Genomic DNA, 19,006 nt, shown 5'->3' with positions numbered 1-19,006 from the left:
TCCTGTGGCTGGATCCAGCCTGCAGTTGCTGGCTTAAGCCACAAAAGAACCTTTCTGTTCAAGCAAGGAGACAAAACTTGTGTATGGATCAGACATGCCCTGAGCTTCCTGATACTGGTCAATACATTGGAATGTATTCCATCTGACGTGGAAGGAGAATACAGGCTTGGCGATTGTCCCAGGTTTGACTAATCTTCAAGCTTCACATAGGCTAATGTTGTCTAAAGGTAATGATTTCTAACTATACAGTCTTCTAGTTACCAACTTCCTTGTGCATGTTCCAGTAACAGAGCTAGCTGCAGGTAGATTACTTTCTCACTAGCTCTTGTTGTAGACTATGTTGGATTTCCCTCTTAGTATTTAGAAACAACTGTGAGGCAACGTTAAAAATGTGTTAGCCTTCCCATTACTGATGCCTAGTAGATGTTTTAATAAACACATAGCTAAATGGCTGGGTATATCGTTTGATAACTTACCTCTCATCAACTCTGCTGCCACAGGTGGAAGAGGAAATCCAGACACTCTCACAAGTGCTAGCTGCCAAAGAGAAGCATCTAGCAGAAATCAAGAGAAAGCTGGGAATTAACTCATTACAGGAACTAAGGCAGAACATTACCAAAAGCTGGCAAGATGTTACTTCAACTACAGCGTATGTACCAGTTCACAATGATTGTCTCAGCTGTTGAGGTGAAAACTATGTAGTTCTTATGTCTAAACCCTCTGTTCTTGTGAAATAAGATGAGTGGAAATAACACAAAGTTAAGTTGCACTAAAACTTACCTGGATAAATCATCATGGATTTCTTTAAAGAAGGTCACTATTAGCCATACCATCTCATGCAAAATAAGAATGATTGACCATAATATGGGTGATTCTAACACGCTTTTTGTCTGAGAGATCTGGGATACTCTTACTGAGATACCAAGGTGTCCTAAGTCCAACAGAATACCCTTCTCTTCCAGCCTGAAAAATTGTTAAACTGAGCTCGTGTGGGAAGAGTGCAAAGTTGCAGTTAATGTTCTTGCCAAACATAACTGTTAGCTTAAGGTCTAGAGTGAACTGCCTTCTGCAATTAATGAGTACACAGAATGTAAGACTATGTATATCAAACTTTTTATGGTGAAGTTTGACAAAACTGTTCGGTACAAGATTTTAGACGCTTGGCACAAAAAATAGACCTCTGTTCTTTTTGAGTGTGTGTGCATGGTGGTGTTTTCTTGGGGTTTTTTTTGGTTTTGGTTGGTTGGTTTGTTTTTTAAAGTCCCACAATAGCAGATAGCATCTGTTCTGGGGGTGGGGTAGTAGGTGCATGTTGGTGAACCTGATCTGAAGTCTGAGGTGGCAGAGATGCTGTAGCCAGAAGGGATTGCAGTGGCTCAAAATAATCTCTTAAGTAGCCTGTCTGTTTGACCCCAAAGTTGAAGTATACTTTTGGGTTTGATACAAATTTACATACACTAAAAGGTTCCTTATGTGTTCTATTAAAATAACTACGGACTTAATTTTGTTTGAACACAGATACAAGAAAACATCAGAAACGCTGTCTCAGGCTGGTCAGAAGGCTTCTGCTGCTTTTTCATCTGTTGGTTCAGTCATAACCAAGAAGTTTGAAGATGTCAGGTAGGTTTCTTTAGCTTTTCCCAAGTAGGTGCATTTTTGATTTAAGCAGGTGATCACTGAAATAAATTTATGCTGTTAATGTACCTAGCACTTTTAAAAGTTAATCTATCAAGAACCCTCAGCATCTGGTTTGGGAGAGCTGAGCGACTTGCTGCAAAATCTGCTTGTATGTCCTCACTGATGCAGAAGAGTCCTGTGGTGTGTATTTTATATATGTAAGAGAAGCAATGTTTGTTATTGCCTCCACTGCTACTCTTATTTTTCTGGTAGGATTGCAGGTGGCAGTGTCTCTGCCTGCCTCTGTGTGATGCACATAGCATTGTCATTTCTGTTCTCTGACTTTCACAGCTTGTGGAATACTACATTTAAACAACTAATGTCTTCAACTGTTTGTGGTTTGGTTGGTGTTTTTTGTGGGTGTTGGGTTTTTTTTTGTCTTGTGTGTGGATTCCTTTCAGGTGTGTTTTATTTCTTTGTAAGCTGTTCTACCTCGTAGCAGTGGCTTGATTTTATTACCTTTTTAATAGACTATTGGCACTTTTTAATTCTTAAATATTGGCATACAACATATTTTGACTTTGTGTCAAATGACACAGCCCTTCATGCAAATTAGGTAAGTTTGGTGGTCATTTTTAGCACTATTGTGAGCTGCATGCAAAACTCTTCCTGGATGCAATCCAATCATATGCTTAGCTTACAATTCTTTGATTATATAATTTTTTACTACTGGAACATATACAACTATTCATCTCTGCTTGTAATCTGTTGTGAATAGTGGATCAAATTTGTTTTTCAATTATCGGACAAATAAAAATTCACACATTCTAACAGAACATTGCTGCATTGGAAAGCAGTGTAATAAAATCAGCCCTTTGTTTTAAAGTGCTGCCATTAACCTCTTTCTTGCTTTTTGAAGTCTAGTGAGAAAACACTTTGAGGTACAGCTACACAGTTACATATTTTTCTTCAGATTTATCAGAACTGCCTTTCTCTCTTTAATGCTTACTCTGGCATTGTGCAGACTACAGGCATTTTCACATTCCTTTAGGTAAGGTGGGCGCAAAAACTGTTTCTGAAACTAAGCATGTAGTCAGACTGTCTCCATTAAAATCTTTAAATAAGTTTTGTCTGTAAAAGGTAATTTCTTTTTTTCTCCAATGTTAGTTAATGTAAAACTGAAGCTCTTTTAATGTCAGGGAAGGTGTTTCTTCATGTTAACCTGGTAACTATCCCAGAACATGAAATCTTGAGAACACATAATAATCAATTAGTCTTTCTTCCTTGTAAGAAAGGAATCTGTTAAAATGATTCTGCAAGGTTTTTTTGTAAAGAGACAAAAACACAGTTTCGAGGTCAATGGCATGCAGAATTTCTCCTTCTCTTTGTCTGTACAGTGTTTGTGCCTTGACAGAGTAGAAATTTTCCCTTTTTTGTGTCTATTACAATGGCTGTTTAGGATTGTGACTAATCAAATCACTGGAGTCTAAATGTAAACTAGTTTATGCATTCTCTGTTCATAGTTTGTCCAGTGAAACAGTCCTTATCTTTGAGTTGATTACTTTAGCAGCTCCAGACACTGAGTATTTTAGTTACCTTGTCTCCGTTGCCTTTTATCTGCCTAGTCTAAGCAAATATTCAATGTTAAGTTTTCAGTAGTTAAAATTCCTGTGTAGCAACTTCTGTCCATTAGGTCTCATCCCATCTATGCACACCTCTTGAGTCACCCCAGCTGAAGAAAGCAGTAGGGTCTCTATAAAGATGCAGGGATCTGGTTCCTAGAATACTAACTAGGAGCTATAGCCCCAGGGGTAGTGCCTGGGGAGGAGATGGGCAGCGGCACAGGATGCTATCAGAACTTAGACTCTGAAGTGAGCTCAGTTTGCTCAAGTATAAGAATAGCAGCCTGTCTGAAATACCTCCCCTTTAGCTTCAGTAAGACAAAGGGAGCCTGGGAGATGTGTCTATACCTTTTGGATGCAGAGCTGTGCTACTCAACAGGGTTCACCTTTCTTCCGTAAGGCTATGGTGTTCCCTTGCTAGTATTAGACTATTGCATTTGACAAGGACAAGCACAGACTTATAGCTCTCTTCTAGCTTCAGGAATTTAGTACCTCAAAAGAAGAGTGTCCTAATTACTCAAGTTAGTGGCTAGGTGGGTGTTGAGCACTCTCTAACAGAAAGTGGGCCACTGGGAGGGAATGTAACAGGGCCAGAGGCGTCCCCACTGTTGGTGTGCTTCTCGGAGAGAATCACAGCAATGGAAATTCAAGGTATGGTTATAAATTCAGGAGGAGTTGGGTTAAGAAAAAAAAAAAGAGGGAAGAATTAGTGCTGTTCAAGATCTTAGTTGCACTTAAACAGAAGATTAAAAACCTTTGAGTTTTTTGCTTTCATGAGGACCAAGTTCATCTGGGATTCAACCAGTGGATTCAGGTCCCAGGGTTATGTGACTACTCAAGTGGTGTCTACTTTTAAGACTGCACAAATCTGAACTTCAGAAAGTTTTAGATGCCCAAGTTCTTTCCTGGAAATGAGAATCGATGGGCCTGATAGTTACTAGAACAAATACTGAATATGCAGGTGCATATTCTTCTTAAACTCTTATGTGGTTTCTTCATCATGGCTTTGCTTTTCTTCTACTGTTTTAGCTTAGGGAATTCTCAGCTGTAATGGCATGATTTCTTCTGTACTGGACTATTTCCACATGTTCGATGCAGCAAACATCACATGCAGGTCTTCATTCTTGCGCTGCAAAGTGATTTTGGAGGGAGTTGCGAAAGGGAGTAAGGCAGCTGGTGGAGCTGTGAACTTGGAAAGTACTGAAATAGAGAGGAAGAGATGACTGGTAGTGCGAAGTCAGTACATTATTGCTTCCTTTTTGTGTTTGTTTCCTCTGCTTTTTGTTATGCTGAAAATGAACTCTGTTCCTTCTTAGGTTTCTCTTAATACCTTTATTCTCCTTTATAAGAATGTCTTTAAATTTTGAGGAGCTAGCCATCCTTATGTAGGCAACATCAGTATTACGTGTAAAACAGCAGTAGTACCAAGACGTAGCTCTGGGCAAACTTCCTGAACAATCACGACTTTCCACTTGGCTCCTCTTGCACTGCATCCGTATTATGGAGCAGAATACAGATGCCCCGTTCCAGGCATCCTGTTCTGAGACTTGCAGCATAACTTTCTTCACTTGCTTGGGAATATATGATATGATCATGGACTCATGGATCATCATGTATCATCTGGAAATGTAACTATTAACAAAAGCAAATAACTCGTGCTTATGCACTCTTAAGCCCATGTTTTCCAGGTGGGGACTCTGGTGTACCTCCTTGTGCGTTTTCAAAATGTGAAGCAATGTAGTAGCTATAAAAATAATTGTGTAAAGGATAAGAAAGCTTTTAATGCAATACAAAATACATGGAAGGGTGAAGAGCAACTTATTGTGCCTTTTTGCTTTATTTTTTTTTTTAAAGCTAGGGGTTTGCTTGTGAGCATTGTGAAGAAGAGAATCCCTTTTTAAACTGCCCAACTTGATGGCCTATTTGAGTGAGTGCTTTGATGTGGCATTCTGTTATTTGTGAAAAGAAATACAAGTTCTCTTCTTTGTAAAGCTTTTCAAGGCTTAATCGTGCTTCTTTGTACTACTTGAAGAACAGGTGATTTGATGTTAAAAAAGATCAACTGCACTCATCTAATCCAGTTTCTTGCAAACAAGATCATTCTGTGATAGAGCTGTATGCTATCTTACAGTGACAATTTACAAAATGGATACTGAGTATATTTAAGTGTATTGTACAACAGCAAGTAAATCCTTCACGAGTGTATGAATAGTTCTTCCATTAAGTGATCTCTATGAAATTAAACTAAACTTCCCTAGACACCTGTTAAAAGATCTGCAATACACTATAGGTTGTTGCTTTTCAGTGTGAGCAAGTCTACAGACTGTAAATATATATGGGGAAAAGAAGGTAACTTTTATCCTCTTTAGCCTTAACTTCTTGCAGGGAGGCACTTCTTGCAGCGTGAGAGGAAGTGGCTGAGCACAACTGGACAAAGAGAACTAGTTAGTATCGGCGTAGTTCTGTACTAAAGCTTGGCACACAGCAAGACCAGAACTCGTAGTAATCCACATCACAGAGCGAGGAATATAAATTACACTCCAGAAGACAATCAGCTTCTGTGTGCTCTGGAAAAGCTTGTGAAAGCCAAACCATCCCTGAAGATGAAACACAGCAGAAATGGGGTTGTGGAAAGGGATGAAACATGGCCACACGTTACTAACGTGTATCAGGACAGCATCTGGCCTTCACGTATCTGATTCTCCGTACGCTGTACCTACAAACTAACCTTCAGTTGTGCATCTGCCTTAAGGGATCCCAACCTTAAAGGAACTTTTTACATGTTTTTTTCTACCCCTGTGTTCTACTGATGAGCCTCCTGAAAGAATCTCTTAAAACTCGTTCTGCAATGAACACGGAACCTTTTTCCTTCTGTGAATGTTATCTTCCACTGTGCTGAAATACTAATTGGAGTTTTGGAGGTGCATCAAACGTGAGAGTTGTGTCGTTTCCCCCCTACCCCCCCCAACTGCCTGGAAAGTATTCTCTTGAAAGACATCATAAAGCCCAGCCAAAATTTGACATTCCAAATATAGTTATGAAAAACTGTGATCATCAGTTTTTTTAACTTACTATTATGGTATTTGACAGGAAACATTTAACATATAAGACTAAATTGTATAAAGAGTAAACAGGGATTTTTCTAGAAGATGAAACTAAATTAGATTCCAGATGGTCTTGAAGTTATTTGGGAGCTCCTTAATCTATATCCAGTCACCTTCTAGGAGTAGGTGTGTGTTGTCACTAAACAAACAGTAACTGTATAGCAACACTGGCAGGTTACAGAAATCCATGAATTTCAGAACAGGGTTTAGACTAGGACTTTCTCCCTGCCCCCAGCATAAACATGACCTTGAATATAGACTGATGTGACTGCTCTTGCTATATAATCTATATTGACGAGTAGATAACTTGTATTGATGAGTATGGAAATCTTACACTGAATTGAAATGGAAGCCTTCTGAATGTAGGAATGATTCTTTCAGTAAGAAGATTAGTTGATTTATAAGACTTTTGCGTGTTCACTTCCTGCTTGATATCGTTAAAACTAAATGCAGCGTGTCTCATTGCTTGAGAAACTTAATGAGTAGAGAGACTGTTGCAGCTAAGCAGAATATGTACTAACAAGCATGGCACTTGAATCTTTCTAAAAAGAGAAAAAGTCGTTGCAGCTTTTGCTCTGTTGTGTGTGTGTGTGTGTGTGCATGGCTAAGCGATTTTAAAAAAGCAAAACCAAGTAGTTACTATGTAAGACTGTATAAGGCTGGCTATTTACCAAAGATTGTATCCAGAAGTCAGCTGTCTAAGCCAGTTTCTTCTCAGTCTGTCACTTAAACTAACTTCTTGCTTTCTTTTTCTTAATGCTGGCATTTAGTATACGCTCCATACAACATTCAATTAGCATGCCTATTATGAGGTAATGTATGCATAATCCAGCTGTTGGGTTTATTTATTTTCATGTGTGGAATCAAGTCAAATTGAACTTAAGTCAACTAACATAGATTTAAAACCAAACCAAAAAACTCACCCAACTTTGTAATGGATTTCCTGTACTAACATATAGGATAAAATTTGTTTTATTCTGCTTAGTGGTGGTGGTTATTGCACATCTGGAATGTGACCAAGTGCACTTTCCTGTTGTTTGGAGAACTATAACAACTTTTCCCTGCCTGTTAGAAATGTGATGCTACTAAATGATTCGAAGTTTAAAAGGCAATAACTTGGCATCTGTCTTAGAACAATGAAAGTAAAAAATACTTTTTTTTGTCACAAATACTTGTCACAAAAAGTCCCTTGCTGACTTGGAGTGCTTGCCTTTTCTCTGCCTTTGCTTGGCACTGTGTCCCTCCATCTCCTGAGACAGTCTGGGTTGAGAGAGAGATATATATATGTCACTGTGTGCTTTCCTAAATGAAAGAGTGCTGCTACGTGTGGGTGACCTACACAAATACAAAGCAAAGGGGGAAGGGAAGCTTAAGACCTCTTCTGAAAAAACTCTCCTGTCTTTCATCTCTATATAATAATTTTTTTGAGTCTGCTATGAGTCCTTAGTCCTGGTCCACTGAAGGCAAGCATTTTCCATCCTGCATAAGGGCAGAAAAGGTGTACAAGCTATCGCACAAATTTGTAAATGACAGTGACAGCTAGTCAGAGCATTAAGCCACGCCACTCTCCTGACCCTAATAAATAATACACTGGCCCTCAGCATTGAAGATCCCAAGCTGTCCTGCTCTTCCTATGCAGAACTTCCTATTTGTAATCACAGCTGTCTCCAGCACTTAAAAGGCAAGGGGCAGTCTCCCTTAAATTTAATGTTAGCAGAAAATGCCACTGGGAACCATGTCTTGTTAATTGAACCTATTAAATTAAACTGGTTTTCCTATAGCAAGTGAAAACTCTGACAAGCTTTCTTCAGCAGTAATGTACGAGGCTAACCAGAAGTGATGACTAAGCTTTTCTGAACAAATTCTTTTAAGCCAGAAACCTGTTTGAAATCACTGGGAATAATAAGCTAAACCTAAAATACTTGCTAGTTCTCCCTTCAGTGTTGTGATGAGAGATCCTATTACTGTGCCTGGCAATGCTTAGTTGCCAGAGATACAAATGAGCTGCAACTTGAGCGTGTTTGAATTTTAGTTTTGTAGTACTTGAGGAGATCCAGATCTAAACTATTTTTAGGCTACCCTTAAAACAAGGAAAGAGCCCCAAACAAACAAAACTAATGTTGACATTGGAAAAAGCAACTGTCTGCTTGTATTCTGATATTTATAGACTAACCGGATATGTTTTTAATTCTGTGGTTCCTTTTTTATTTTCCTAGAAATTCTCCTACTTTCAAATCCTTTGAGGAAAAAGTTGAAAACTTAAAGGTGAGCATTACGAAAACGCCTTGGTGATTGTGGAGCTGTGGATGTGGAGAAAAGCCTAAGTGGACTGTGGGTAGCCTGTTTTTTAGTTATTAGTAAACTGAAAAAGATGTAATCTAAGCATCTTCAAAAATACTGTGGAAACAGTTTCTCTGCCTAATGACTTGAGAAAAAAAATTGGGCTTCCTGCACCTCTTAGAGGAGAATGCTTTTAACTAGAAGGACTAACAGCTAGCTAACCTGTACAAACAGTTAGTATAACATACCTAGTTTTATGTATCCAAAATGCTCTAGGCTTTTATTTCCATGCCTAAGGACTAGTATTGTACACAGGAGTATAGTTTGGGATGTTTCTCTTATTTCTGGCATAAAATACGCAAGGTCTTTGTACCTTAATTTAAAAATTGCTCCCAAAAGCCTCAAGTGCCAGAAACAACCATTAATAGCTTCTCCAGGTAAAAATCGCTTTAAAAATAACTAATATATGTAACTGGAATGAGATTTGACTGTTCTCGTGGGCACACTGGGTTGAATGAGAAGCATGCAAGCGATAGCATGGGGAACTAGGCATTCCCTTGCACACTAATTGGCATTAACGCTCCTGCCATCCCACAGGGTGTATACTGTAGAGAGAAGTGAAAAGACAAACACATTACCTGGAGAAAGTAGAATAGTTGCTATGCTCCACTGAAGATCTCCAGAACTGCTGCTGAGATAGAACCTTGAACAGGTTTCATTCTTGAGCAATACCGAAACAAGTTTTAACTCTGAATCTTTCAAAGCCTAAATGGCTTGAAAGGCTGCATACCTGTATCCATTTTCAACTGAGGATGTGTCAACCTTCAGACTCCCTGGAATCAGGGCTGCTTCATGCTTTCTGTATCTCAAAGTCAAAGGGAGACCACTATGTTAATCTGCTGCTGGCGATTTTTTTTCTGCACGATACTTAGAAGACTTGTCTTTAAGTCTACAATTTGAGTATTGTGGAGGTAGCCCAGTCCTGGAAAAGCTGTTCTGCTGAAAAGAGTTATTCAGCTTTTTCATGCAGAGATACTGGGTTTTATCCAGTTAACCATGTTTGGCATGCCAAATAACTGCAATTTTATGTTGAGGCTCTGTCTATGTTCTAGTCTAAAGTTGGAGGAAGCAAACCTGCCGGCGGAGACTTTGGAGAAGTTCTCAACTCTGCTGCCAATGCCAGTGCCACAGAAACTATTGCAGAACAGACACAGGAGGAGACCCACTGAGATTCCTGCCTCTGTCCTGCTACCCACTGCCAGATGCTGCAAGCAAAAACTAAGCACACTTGTAACATTCTTTGCGCTCTTTCCACCAGATGTGCTTTTATTTAGCACGTAGTTATTTTACCAGATTAACTGATACCAAGCTTGTTCGTGGGTTGAAAATATTTTTGAAACTAAAATACATTGTTTGGGGTTTTGTGTGGGAAGGGGAATTTTTATGCCTTTCAAGCATTTAAAGGACTTATCTGTAATTTGAAGGCAACCTTTAAAATATAGCAATGAAAAAAATACTCTTTTGAGAAGTTAATTATACTGTACATATACTGTGGATACGTAATTTCTTTTGAATCTGTAACTACTGCTCAACTTAATCATTACGAATCTACTGCTGCTGCCAAACTGAGGCTTGTTACTTCAGTCCCTTGTGATTATTTCAGTTAAGTGTTGCCTGCACGGGACACTAGACTAGGAGGATCACTCCCAGCTAAAGAAAGGACTTCTGCTTCAACAGGCTTTAAACACATTATTTATAGCAGGATTACGCATGGGTAGGAGCGTACTGTCTTATGAGCGTGTTCCTCATACAACAGATGCGGATAGGGTAATACATAACATCGAAAACTTACTGATTTGTCTGTGGACTATCCACCTAGGAAACTTAGGGCCATCACAAATGGAAGCAAGATGCCTACTAGTGCTGGTTTGGTTCAGTTACAGTAACATTTTCAGTCTTGGTTTTTGTACATGATGTTAATGTGGTAAGATACACTCTTCCAAACTTTTGATCAGTTGTGAATAGATTCATCTTAATTCACACATGGTGGTGTCATGTTTACACTAACAAAGCATGGACTGTAAGAATAAGCCTGAGCACGAAAATGGTTCTTTTTTAGGCATCAAGAGAATTGCTCTCAAATGCTAACATCGTTTCCCTTCTAGGCTGACCATTGAAAAACATCTGCTACACCATCTTTTTTTTTTTTTATGTGTTAAAGGCCTGTACCACTCGCACCCCTATTCCTGTTTAAGATCCCAGAAGTCTGTTTGGAGAGGTGCACAGTGTCATACCGCAGCATAGCTCTTTTTTACAAGATCTGTTGTCCTACATGTTGCTTTATCTGATGTACTCTTCAAATTTCTTGTATTTTGTGTGTTTCTGGCACATGGTGTTGGTATGGTTAAACTTTTGGCAAGTGTTTTATCACCGTGCTTAGAACTGGAAACAAGTTTTGAAACATTTGTGTGAAATCCATGAAACTTCAACTGCCATAGATGTCTGGAGGAAAAAAAAGTTGGCTCCTGACAACCTTGTTAGCATGTCAGATGTAGTATATATGCTTAATTACATGTGAGAAGCTTAATAAAAACCTGTATCTGAGGAATGTACTGTCCTGTGAATATGGAGGATTATATAAATAAGAAATTTTTATTTCTGATTGAAATAGTTCTTTAAGTTTGGTTTCAAAGTAGTGCTGATAGATACTACTGTAGTAGGGGGAGTCTGTGTGGATGAGCTTGGCCGTTGTAGAGAAGACTAGGCCTAGGCTGACTTCTAGTGGCTTACATAAATTACAGTGGGAAGTTCAGAAAATGGGTTGAGATGTACCCTCAGCCTCTGACAGCTACCCCTCAACAAAGGAATGGAGAGTTGAATGACACAGTGAGAGTGGAGCTCTTCCTCCACAAAGACAGGTCCTTCTGGAACATGATCCTTGTTCTACAGGGTTTTTTTACTTATGTAACTGATGAACAGAAGGGTCACCTACTCCAGAATTGGGCTTTCTGAGTTATAAAGGAAGATTTTTTTTTTTGTAAGGCCAAGCATCTGCATCGTTGTTACTGTAACATATTACCCAAACTTGTAATAAGCTTCAGCTCCATCTTCCTCTGCCTGCACCGTCCCCTGGAGTGCAAGCAGCCTTAGGCTGGCTGCTGCAATGGAAGTTCTACTTTCAGGGCTGTGCGCGTTCCCGTCGCAGCCAGCACCGCTTTCCCGGTCCCTGAGGCAGCACTGCCGCCGGCTCTCCTCTCGGCCTGACGGACCGGCTCCTCAGGCCGCTGCGCAGCCGAGCCGCGGCCGGCGCGGGCCGCTGGGCTCACTCCTTCCCCCCGCCCGCCGGCCCCGCGGATGGCTGCGCGCCCCTTCGCCGGGCACACGGCGGTTACGAACAGCCCCGCGTGTCCGACCCCGCCCGGGACGGAGCGGGCGGCCGGGGGCGGCTTTCCCTCCGCCCATCCCTTTCCCCCACGCCCCCGCAAGCCGCCCCGGGCTCGCCTCAGCAGGGGAGTGGGCGCCGCGGTCGGCCGGGTCTCCTCCCCCAGCGAGAGCGCCCGGGCCGTGCCCGGCCCCCCGGGGCGGCCGCCCCGCCGCCGGCCGAGGGAAGCCGCCGCCTCCCGCCCGCAAAGCGCAGCCCAGCGTCCCTCAGCCAAGATGGCGGCCGCCCCGCCTCAGCCGAGGCCGGTGCGCCTGCGCCCGCCGCGTGCCGGTGACCTGGGCGTGGCGCGGGTCAAAGTTCACGCTGTGCCCTCCACGCGGACAGCGATGGCGGCGCCGAGCTGGGGCCTTGCCGCCGCCCGGGCAGGCGTTCGGCTGCGGCTGCCGGCCGTGAGGCGGTGTGGCGGTGCCCCAGCCGCGGGAGCGCCGGATGCCGGGACCCTCCCGCAGCAGACGGAGGAGCGGCCGGGCACCGGTACCGCCGCCACCGGCCCCCGGCAGGTGAGGGCGCGGCCGGGCCGGGGCAGTGTCCGGGGGCGTTTCTGGCCTGGCTGCCCCGGCAGTGCCTCCTCGCGGGCCTGCTACCGCTTTGCTCTGCCTCCTGACCGGTGCGGGCGGCGTGTTTCCCCACCGGCTTCGCGGTACCTTTTGGAACGCCGACTGCGTGCACAGCCCTTCCGTCTGCCTGCCCGGCTGCCTTCGCCTGTTTGTCTCGTCTCACCACTTCACGCTGCGTAGTAAACGTCCTACAGGAACGTGGGCAGTTCTTACGCTCTTTTTTTAACATGCTCCTACAAAAAACGAATATAGAAAGCGTACAAGTAGTTTTGAGTGTGTAGAATGCAAGGTACAGCTCTGTGGGCAAAACTGTATTCTAGGTGGGCAGGAAGGATGTGGAAAATCTTGTAATTAAAACAATTTTAGCCGGCCAAATCAAAGACCTGTTAGGTCAGTACTCTGGAGATTTGTAGTAGAAATAGGGAGGCTGGTGTGGAAATAAGCGTCAAAAGAAACAATAGGACAGGGGTTGAAAGAACAGTGTATATTAATGTGGAAAACCAGAGCACAAGTCTTATGAGGAGCGGCTGAGGGAACTGGGGTTGTTTAGCCTGGAGAAAAAGATTCTGAGGGGAGACCTTGTCGCTCTCTACAACTACCTGAAGGAAGGTTGCAGTGAGCTGGGTGTCGGTCTCTTCTCCCAAGTAACAAGCCATAGGATGAGAGGAAATAGCCTCAAGTTGCACCAGGGGAGGTTTAGACTGGATATTAGGAAATTTTACTTCACTGAAAGGGTTGTCCAGCATTGGAACAGGCTGCCCAGGGAAGAGGTTGAGTCACCATTCCTGGAGGTATTTAAAAGACATGTAGATGTGGTGCTTAGGGACATGGTTTATTGGTGGACTTGACAGTGCTAGGTTAATGGTTGGACTTGATGATCTTAAAGGTCTTTTCCACCCTCAATGGTTCTATAATTCTATGACGCTGTTCTCAGGAGTAAAATTGAGGATCATGATGATCTTGTCAAGGCCTGCACTCTGACAAGCCTGGAGCACAGATGATTCATCAAGAGCAGACCCTGCTTCTGAACAACAGGAGGAGGGCAACAGGCTTGTATCATATCTTATGTGCCATTTGTTTTCCTGTTATTCCACCATGAAAACAAACGTGGAGAGATAGATAGTGAGCAGCAGTCTGCTATTTGTTGAGGCTGCAGTAAGTGAGATTCTGGAGCAAAGGACCACCCTGTAAACAACTGTTGACTCCTGAAGGGTATAAAAGATCTGTCCAAAACCTAGTTGATCGTTGCCAAACAGGAATAATCTCAGAGGTGTGGTGAGGCTTTGATAGCTGGCATCCTTTGTCCTTGGTGTTGCACCCAGGTCCTGCCCAGACCACTTCGGTATACGCTTCTTCTTGTGAGTCTGTGGGTATGAGAATGTGAGTGAATGAAACTTGTGAAAGAATGAGTGTGAGTGGGCAAAATGCATGTAGAGCTTTTGTTAAAAAAAGTCACCTTCTCTGGCTGTGGCATTGATTTTTGTTGTGCTCATTTTCCCACTGTTGTGACGGTGGCTGTTAACAGATATCTAGGGAATCGCAGAAAAAAGCAGTGTGTGTGTACTAACGTATCCCAGAATATCTTTTCCAGGCTGAAAAACCCTGACCTCTGTTTTTTCCTCAGGTGGAAGTGATTCTGTGCTGCTCTTCATCCTTATCACTCTTCTTTTTCTAACTTTTCCAGTTCTGTTTTACCACATCAGGGGCTGGGATTACTTGGAGTTTGCCTGGTAGGATATGGAGATTAATGCTGTGAATTAATGTTGCAGGACTGGTTTAGTACTGGGAGTGCAGAACTAGAAATGCCTCAGTCACTGAATCCAGGACCTGATATCCCAAATTACCGTGTAATCTGTAACACTCTGTTTTCCATTGAATATCCACACTGACAAGGCTGGCTGTGCTAGGATCAAAGGTCTGTCTAAGCCAGGGTGCTGGCTCAGGTGATATCCAAGGGGGATGTCCACAGAAGAGTTTGGGAAGAGATCCAGTTGATCTCTGCTGTAGAAGATACTGAATGCTACTTTGGGGATGGGGGGGGGGGGTGTTTTGTTTTTTTTTTCTTTCTGTTGAAGTAAGAAGCTAGGAACATATTATTTTCTGTTTCTATCTATAAATAAATAGTCATCAAGCCTTTAAAGGTTCTGAACTAACTCTAATGTTACATATTATTCACAATATCATGTCCAAATGGAATTACATGTACAAATATAAATAATACAATACAGAAATCAAACTAGGGATGTAAAATGAAGAGCTGGACTACAACTTTGGATTTCTCTATGCTCTGCTGAATTACTTTCTCACTTGAGCAAGAGGAAAACCAGTAGCTTGCTTTGCAGTGACACATGATGTTAAAAGCGTAACAATGAGATGAAGTAAGATTGTCATGAGTCTACTTTCATGCTGTTCTTAGCCCGGTTAGCAAAGCGCTTGGTGAGCCCAAGTGTGATTGATGATTATTCACTGTTTGCTTTTTCAAGAGTGTGCAGAAGAGGGAGTGGGTTTTGGTGAGAATGAGTTAGCAGTGGAAGATGGCATACTGAAATGAGTAAAATGAAAGCGGACTGAGTTGCAGTGTAATCTGTTGTCTCTGTGTAGTTTTCTTGAAATCACCTTTTCGCCAATTTTAACTGATTTTTGATTGCTAGGGAGTGTGTTATTTGGTAAATAAACTTTCCACAGCTGGGAGCAGCCCTGATGCTAATGTGACATAAAGCTGGGTAATACTTATGGGAGGATGTACTGGATGCTCCTGGAAAAACTCAAAGCATTAGAAGACCTTTCGACAAAATCCTTCTAAGGGGAGCAACACACCCTCCTCAGGAGAGGGTGCGGTGGCTCGAGCTGCAGTCCCTTTCTGGGGTGGTGTGCATCTGCAAGATCTGCTCTTTCAAGCAGGAGGAATGTGGTCTTGCTCATCCCTTACCTGAGCCACAGCCAGAGGAAAGCTTGTGTTCTGTATCTCTGCTGGCAAATAGGTACAAAGCGCTGCCTGGCTTTGGTGTACTTACACCCTGTAAGAGCACAGAGATGTTATTTGGGTCCTTAGTATTTCTGTTTCTTTTTGGGGGGGAGAGGTTTGTTGATGTTTCTGTACTGCTTTCCTATGTCAGCTGTTTTTTCCTCGTTTTTGAAACTGTATGAATGCTATGGTATTTGGTAGGCAGTGGCTTATTTTAGGTAAATGTCAGGAAATATTATAAATGGGCATGTTGACATGTGTTCGTATAAAGTGGTTCAAAAAACATGATGATATTTTTCCTAGGTAGCTTTTTAAGTTTTTTGGGCACAGCAGCAAATGTGTACTGCTGACCTTGCTTCGTAGTTGCCTGGTGGTGTTCTCTGCTGTGTTGGTAATTTTTTAGGGTTTTGTGTTTTATTTTTCACCTTCGGTTTACAGTTCTGTTGTCACTGTTTTGCAAATAGTGAAACTTACAGAGCAGGCACTTAAACGTTGATTAAAATTGTTAAAAAGTTAGCAACTTGGTAAGCAAAATATTCTCATAAACCCACGTGATATTTAACTTTGTCTACAGCGGGCAGCTTGCTTCTTACTGCTTTTTCCCTCTGCATTTTTATAATGTCTAAGTTTTGCATTCTGAACCAAACAAAAAAAACCCCCAAGTTTAAAGTTCTTTTCTTCTCTGTGGATTGCTTAAAGAAATATTTTAGAAGGACAGGGAATGCTTTAGGTATTACCTTTATTTGCAGGTTGAAGCTGCCTGCCTAGCAAAATAGGAAACCTTGCCTTTTAGGAAGGACTTGATTTTTGTTGGTACAGGTAGAGAAGTAGTTGTTGAGCTACATTCTTAGCTGGGTTGCCAATGTTTGAAGAAAATGTAAGAGTAAAGTAACTAATTAAGAATAAATTGTGTGGTTTCCTTCACTGTGAACTATAGTCTAAAAATGTTTAAAAAAAAAAAAAAGTGTTGGAGTTTGTCAAATATATTTTTAAGTAGAAATGGGTTATCACTATGATAGCTTTGCCACTGGTCAGCAACATGTGTCACAGCGTAATAAAACTTCTCTTTTGGTGCCTTTTGACTTTATAGTAACAGGGTACAAACCTTCTGTGGTTGCAGAAGGTGCATGTCAGAGATCAGTGATATGAGCAGAAACGTAGTCTTTGTTCAGAAGCAGAGATTTCCAGCTGCGGGTCCCGCCGAGGCAGCCGGGCAGGGATGCTGCGCTCGGGTTTAGGTGAACCTCCGCGCCCGGCACAGCAGAGGGCATTGCTTGTTTCTAGATGTCGCAGGAAAAGTAGCATGTTTGAGGAATTTCCTATTTAGTTCATTGAATAAATAAGGGAAAACATTTATTAAGAAGAAATGTAACTGACTTTCCCTGACGTTCAGATGGAAGGGACTGGATTGGTAGAGAGATTAGAAATTATTCTTCCAGAAACTTTTATATATTTTTAAATTTACTTAATCAGTCACAGGTTCTTTCCTGAAGGGATTCAGAAATTTGAGGAGGGTGTCCATGTATTTAAATTTCTTGTCACTATTTTAAAAAATAAAGTATCAATATTCATAAAGAGAAGAAAATAAAAACTATTTTAATAGGTGATATAAAGGCTACCTTATCTATTTATGTTTTAGGGGAGAGATTAAAACACGGAAGTGAGAATTTTAAAGGAATGTATTACACTTTGGTTCTGAAAGCTACATGGATATTCTTTGTAAAGGTTGTGTGTCTGTCTTGCTTATGCAGTATCTTGGCAACCTCAGTTTAAAATAGTGTGTAACACTGGATGTTTTGAAATCAAGCATAAGAAAAAAATCAGAATTATTTTTAATGTAATTATTGATGGGAAATATTTTTTTAAATCTGTCTTCCCACTTAAGTTAACTTTTAGCAGATGATTTTACTGAAGTTGCAGTTATTTGAGAACAAAAATACTTATTTATATTTAGTGTGATTTTCACTTGTAATTTTCATAGTGTAATATTTCTTAGGACACCTGAAATCTTTGTGTGGATGGAGTGCTTTTCCAGTGGTAATAAATAACTTAAAAACATTTTTGGTTTGATTACAAATGTAACAGCATTTTATAAAACCTATATGCCAAGCACAGAGGTTATTCTTTTAGGTAGATTACCTTCTCGCCAGCATTCAAATACTGGAAACTGCTGACTAACTGAGAGCGGGACTTGCCAGTTGTGGGATTTGCGGGAGCTGGAATGAGTTTTCTTTACCTGGAAGTTTCTCTTGGCTTACTTTGCCGGCTTGTACAGTTGCGTTTGAGAAACTTGGGTTATGTCTGCTCCTGCTACACCATGAATGCATCCTGGTGCTTTCAGGTTCGTGCTAAATAAGGACTGTATTGCAGGCTTCTCAGCATCCTCTCAGCTGGATCTGCTCGAAATGCTGGTTTGCATTATAGTGGGAATAAGCCTGTTTGTCCTTCTTTCGACCTCTGTGAAGGAGCAGTTCTAGCCTATGAATGCTCTGGCTGAGGCACCAAAACTTGGCTCTTCTGACTTGGGTTTGTCTCAGCTGTGGGCACAACTGGGTCTGTTGGATGACCTGTTTTGCATATGGCAGAAGTGCTTGCATGACAGCATTTTTTAAAACTCACATGGTGTTGGAGCAACGCTCTCTGAAATGAATTAGACAGGACTTCTAATGTTGTTGTTGGACAGCAGAGGAATGATGCATACTGCCCCTTTGGAGGACGTAATTATAGTACAGTAAAATAGTACACAGTTCTGATAGGCAGCGGTGACTCAGGAACACAAATTCATGCGGGAAGGCTCTGAGCACCTCGCACAGCTCTGTCCTTGGTTGGCGTGAGGAAGACCACAGCACTGGAGGAGCAGCGGGTTGCAGTTCCTTGCAACCACTCCTTCAGGTAGCTCTGAGTTGACGAGCGATTGCTTTGGCATTGCTGGAGGTCTGTGAGTGGTAGGCGTGTGTGATACGTCTTGAGTGACTGGCTGTCAGAGTGGAATCCCAAAATTCAGACTGTCTTGGGACTACCAGGATCATGGAGAAAAGCAAGTGAATGGCAGCTGCCTACTCTTGATCGGCTACATGTGAGATATCTGGAAGAAGGTGTACGGAACTATAATGTGAAGGTTAAATAGGAACTGAAATCCTTCCTAGTGGTTATTGTTATCAACAGGATATTTACATCCACTGTTGCTGTGGGAGATCCCAGTTACTCTCCTACTATTACTATTGAAACAGCATCCTGTCCTCCAGGAGCCTGGAAAAAAGAGCCTGGAAGGGCAGGGTGGTGATAAATGGAGAAACTGTCAGACTGAAGATAAGACAGTGCTGTTGTGTGGGATTGCCAGTGTTCCATTTCAGCATGGCAACCCCATACAGCAACCTAAAATACCAGGACGCAGGCATATAACTGCTCAGAGAAATGAT

The 19,006-nt window shown here is 41.8% G+C and overlaps 1 protein-coding gene across 3 annotated transcripts in view; it reads left to right on the top strand.

Annotated features, from left to right (window-relative positions):
- Positions 1-19,006, top strand: part of TPD52 (tumor protein D52) — a 131,710-nt gene that overhangs the window by 30,734 nt on the left and 81,970 nt on the right. Inside the window, exons 3-6 of one of the 3 annotated variants that reach the window (XM_075494855.1) lie at positions 501-649; positions 1,519-1,620; positions 8,560-8,608; positions 9,736-11,235. In XM_075494855.1, coding sequence (XP_075350970.1) covers positions 501-649; positions 1,519-1,620; positions 8,560-8,608; positions 9,736-9,852 — 417 coding nt within the window. In that variant the 3' untranslated portion in view covers positions 9,853-11,235. Of the gene's footprint in view, positions 1-500; positions 650-1,518; positions 1,621-8,559; positions 8,609-9,735; positions 11,236-12,265; positions 12,566-19,006 lie in introns of those variants that run through there. The other 2 variants (XM_075494856.1, XM_075494854.1) reach the window with 2 other exon arrangements.

This window comes from Mycteria americana, chromosome 2 (assembly GCF_035582795.1).
Source record: "Mycteria americana isolate JAX WOST 10 ecotype Jacksonville Zoo and Gardens chromosome 2, USCA_MyAme_1.0, whole genome shotgun sequence".
NCBI classification, from domain to species: Eukaryota; Metazoa; Chordata; class Aves; order Ciconiiformes; family Ciconiidae; genus Mycteria; species Mycteria americana.
Note: the sequence above shows the minus strand (reverse complement) of the source record. Positions and strands in the feature narration are given on the sequence as shown.